The sequence below is a fragment of the Pinus tabuliformis genome, chromosome X (assembly GCF_031772625.1).
Source record: "Pinus tabuliformis cultivar Carrire ecotype Pingquan chromosome X, CPIR1, whole genome shotgun sequence".
NCBI lineage: Eukaryota > Viridiplantae > Streptophyta > Pinopsida > Pinales > Pinaceae > Pinus > Pinus tabuliformis.
The window spans coordinates 386,527,205-386,531,178 of NC_142308.1; the positions used below are offsets into that span (position 1 = coordinate 386,527,205).

The 3,974-nt window shown below is 37.4% G+C and overlaps 1 protein-coding gene across 1 annotated transcript; it reads right to left on the minus strand.

Annotated features, from left to right (window-relative positions):
• Positions 1-777: 777 nt before the first annotated feature.
• Positions 778-1,728, minus strand: LOC149140156 (uncharacterized). The gene has a single exon (XM_089450908.1). It carries the CDS (start codon positions 1,726-1,728, stop codon positions 778-780), a length of 951 nt encoding a protein of 316 aa, XP_089307034.1.
• Positions 1,729-3,974: the final 2,246 nt, after the last annotated feature.

Consider the following 3,974-nt stretch of genomic DNA (forward strand, 5'->3'; position numbering starts at 1 on the left):
ATTTTTGATGGTGCTGAATTCATTTTCACCATAAAAACACGATTGAAACACTGCCTCTACCAAAATTTTTAATTTTTTTTTTGCCCGAATTCCCCTTACTTTTAGCCGTCCTTGCAATTCCTCCACTCTAACGGGACCTCATTAAAATGATGTAAACAATGTACAAAAGAAATCATTTTCTGGAAGAGCGAAGCTCCACACTTCTCTGCACTCCTGCACAATAAACTTTCTACTCTGAAATTCCGCAATGCACACTCTCACACAATGAACTTTTTCTGCATTTTGAAGACTCTGGAACTTCACAACTACTTCCCGATACTCTTCCTAGTAAGCATAGTCATTTGTTAATTAGGCAGATTGTCTCCTCCATAGACCATAGTCATTTGCTAATTCAACATATCGATCAGTTGCCTACATAAATTTTGGCCCCGCATAAACCAACCCAGCAATGCAAGTGTGTCCTATTGATGCCTCGAATCAACAAGATTTTGATGCATATAAATTTTCCCAACAAAGGTAGTTGTTTTTCCGCAGAGTCACTCTGCACTGCCCATACTGCTGTGACGGTCAACAATTTTCATCAATTGATTGGGATCAAATGACCATGACAATTATATTACACTTTTTTTTTTCTAGAAAGAAAATCTTGATATTATATTGAAGAGATATACAGACAAAAAGTTCAGATAACCATCATCTGAAAAAACCATGTAGCAGATAACCAACATGAAAACATGTAGCAGATAAGCATCTGAAAAACCATGTAGCAGATAACCATCATGAAAACATGAACCTGTTTAACAGTGTTTTGAGAAGAATAACAAAACCCATAGGAAACATTCCGCTGATCGGGAGGTAAAGAGCAGACACAGATGATAGGACAAATTTAGCAGAAAGAGAAGAGTCTTCAAAAATTTTCAGATTCCGCCACCTCCAAAGTGACCAGATGGTGATGGGCAGAATGGGTCGGAGAGATTTTTGGCGCCCCCACCAGGCAAAAGCTGCATCCACAGAGATGAAATTTAGATGTTGAAAAGAGAAAAATTGTGCAAGGTCATACCAGATTTGTTGGGCGACAGAGCATTTGAAGAAGAGATGGAAGTTTGTTTCCTCATCCATCTTGCAGAGAGGGCATCTGCTGGGGCCGTGCCATGACCGCCGCCTCAAGGAGTCCCAAGTTAAGTTCTTGTTGAAAAGCACCAACCAGGAGAACAAGATAATCTTAAGGGGGCATCGAAGCTTCCACCAGAAGACTGGAAAGCGCCTATTTGCTGGTGCGTTAACAGAAATGAGATCAGAGTATATGTCCTTTACTATTGCATGCGGAGCAGAGAAAGGAAGGGACCAAATCAGATGGTCATCAACGGTGGAACGCAGAAAGCCACCTCGCTGGAGAGAGGAAGACAGATCGGACCAAAGAGGGATGAGATCGATTGGGAGGCGAATATCATCAGCATCCCGAAGCACGGGCAGAGAACCATTCCATTCCTTTATGATTTGATTCCATGTGAACAAGCCAGATCTGCGGAGGAAGAAAAGAAGAGGAGGAGGAACCTGTAAAGTTCCCCTGTATCCAGGGAAAGAGTCCAGCCCAATGAAAATCTTGCTACCTGTATAAATTTTCCATTTTAGATTGCTGAGGAAATAATGTTGAACCCTTCGAAAACTGTACCAGATTGCGGAGCCTCGTTTGATGCTGATTGTATCGAATCTGAACCAGAATTCCATTCCCTTGCCTCTTTGATATTTTTGTGGAACGAAGTCGCTCCACAGGTTAGTTCCATAAATACCCCTCCACAGCGATTTACAGATAAGAGCAGCGCCAAAAAATTTTATGTTCAGAATGCCCCATCCATCAGAATTTTTCGGCAGTGAGAGAGAGTCCAGCTTTGCAAGATGGATTTTGTACCGCCCAGCCCTTGCAATCGACAATTACATTACACTTGTCACTCTGGTTGTCCCCACTACGTAGGATTTCGTTGGTTTTTCTATTATTGGTACTGGTATGGGCCAGCAATGGAGAATGTAACACCCATCGGTCAAACGATTTGTTAATTTCAAGGATGTAAAGCATATGTGGAATGTCACAGGTTAACGGTGTTGAGTGAATCATTGATTTATACGCTGCGGGCAGGAGGAACATCCTTTTCAAGAAGAATATATGTAGTAGAATATATGTAAAACCATCGAGCCCAGCCCCAATGGCACCCCAACAAAGTTTAGTGCCTCATATTTTGGTACAACTATCACATGAATTTTGTTATATGAACCATATAGAACAATGTATTATCATTATTTACCATGTCTCTGTTTATTGGTTATTTGAGCATGTAAATTTTAATTAAAAAGAATAATGCTCAAATAAATAAGAAATGAAATTCATACAAATGGACACAAGATTTTTACAAAGGGCCCTACATCATTCACAAAGTACTAAGGCAAACAACTAGAAATAAATGTTGGGTATGAATTCCACACTCTTTATTTGAATTACTAATCTATGCACATGTATATATAATGACAAACTGACAAACAAAATCATTTTAAAAGCACAACTTGCTCGGATGACAAATAGTTTTATGTATCAAGCAAAAGAACTTGTTGTTAAAAAAAAAAATTGTGACAAAATTAATGCACATATAAATACATAATGAAATCCTTGATTCAATAGTTAATCACCATAACACACATTAATCTAAACTCTAATTCCGAGAATTAGGTCCCTAACCACTGCTATGTCAAAGGATCTTAACTTGGTATGTAGCAATGGTGTATATTGTGGCATATATGTTGAACTGGTGTACACTGTGGCATATATGATGAACTTACACAGAAGGGATTTGATTAATAGTAAGGCGGTCCATTGTTTCATCTCATTGTTGTCTCTGGGATTTTGGGATATTCTTGGAATTTGTAATTGTATATACTTGAGAGCCATCCTTACTGCATTGCAGACATGGATATCACAGAGGTCAATTACTTGATCTCAATGTTGTCCCTAGGTTTCAGTAATGAGAAAAAAGACAGCCTGGCATATATATTTGAGAGTCATCCTTATTCCATTACAGATTCTGGAAATATTGACCAACAAGAGTGAGGTCCAAAAACATTGACCTCACTCTTCTCTAGAATATCCCCAGAATCTGTTCAAAGTCATTGTTATTTAGATCATAGATTTATAAATATTCCAGAGTTTTGATAAACATTAGTGCAGACATGAATGAGGTCCAAAAAAATTTAATTTTACCTCACTCTTGTTTACAATATTCTCAGAATTTGTTCAGAGTAATTCTCATCTAGATTGCAATTTCCTAAATGTTTCAAAATTTTAATAATTTAAATACACAATTCTTGTTTATGTTGATAATAAATTATTCTTATAAGCAAAAGTTGTTTTTGAATCTTGAATTACTGTATTGTAGAGCTTACAAAAGTTTTTGAATCTTGAATTACTATATTGTAGAGCTCACAATTATAGGATATAGAGTAACAGTGGCAACCATTCCTAATGTTCCTACAAACACCTTCATATGCTTATCATCATGAACAACATGAATACAAACACCTTCATATGCTTATCATCATGAACAACATGAAAATAAGTTATGGCAATAGTCCCAAACACCAACAACGTACCCGCAACCATTGTTCACATTCTTCTCTTCTCTGCCACCAAACAGACAATATTAACGATTTTTCGATTTCATCCCAATGCTTCAAACTTGGAAGCATATTATACTTATAATTTATAATTTCAGTATTTGAAAAAAAAAAAAAACCTAAACAACTACACTCAAATTAGAATTTTGACATTAGAATTTTAAATATAAAAACCGTCATTCAACTTAGCTACCTTTCTTTTTAGGGCGAGCGAAAGCGAGAGAGATGCAAACGAAGCAGCACTTGAGAAGCAGGCCAATGCCATTGACAACCCTACCAACAATGGTATCCCATTGCTTATGCCAAGGGGAGCC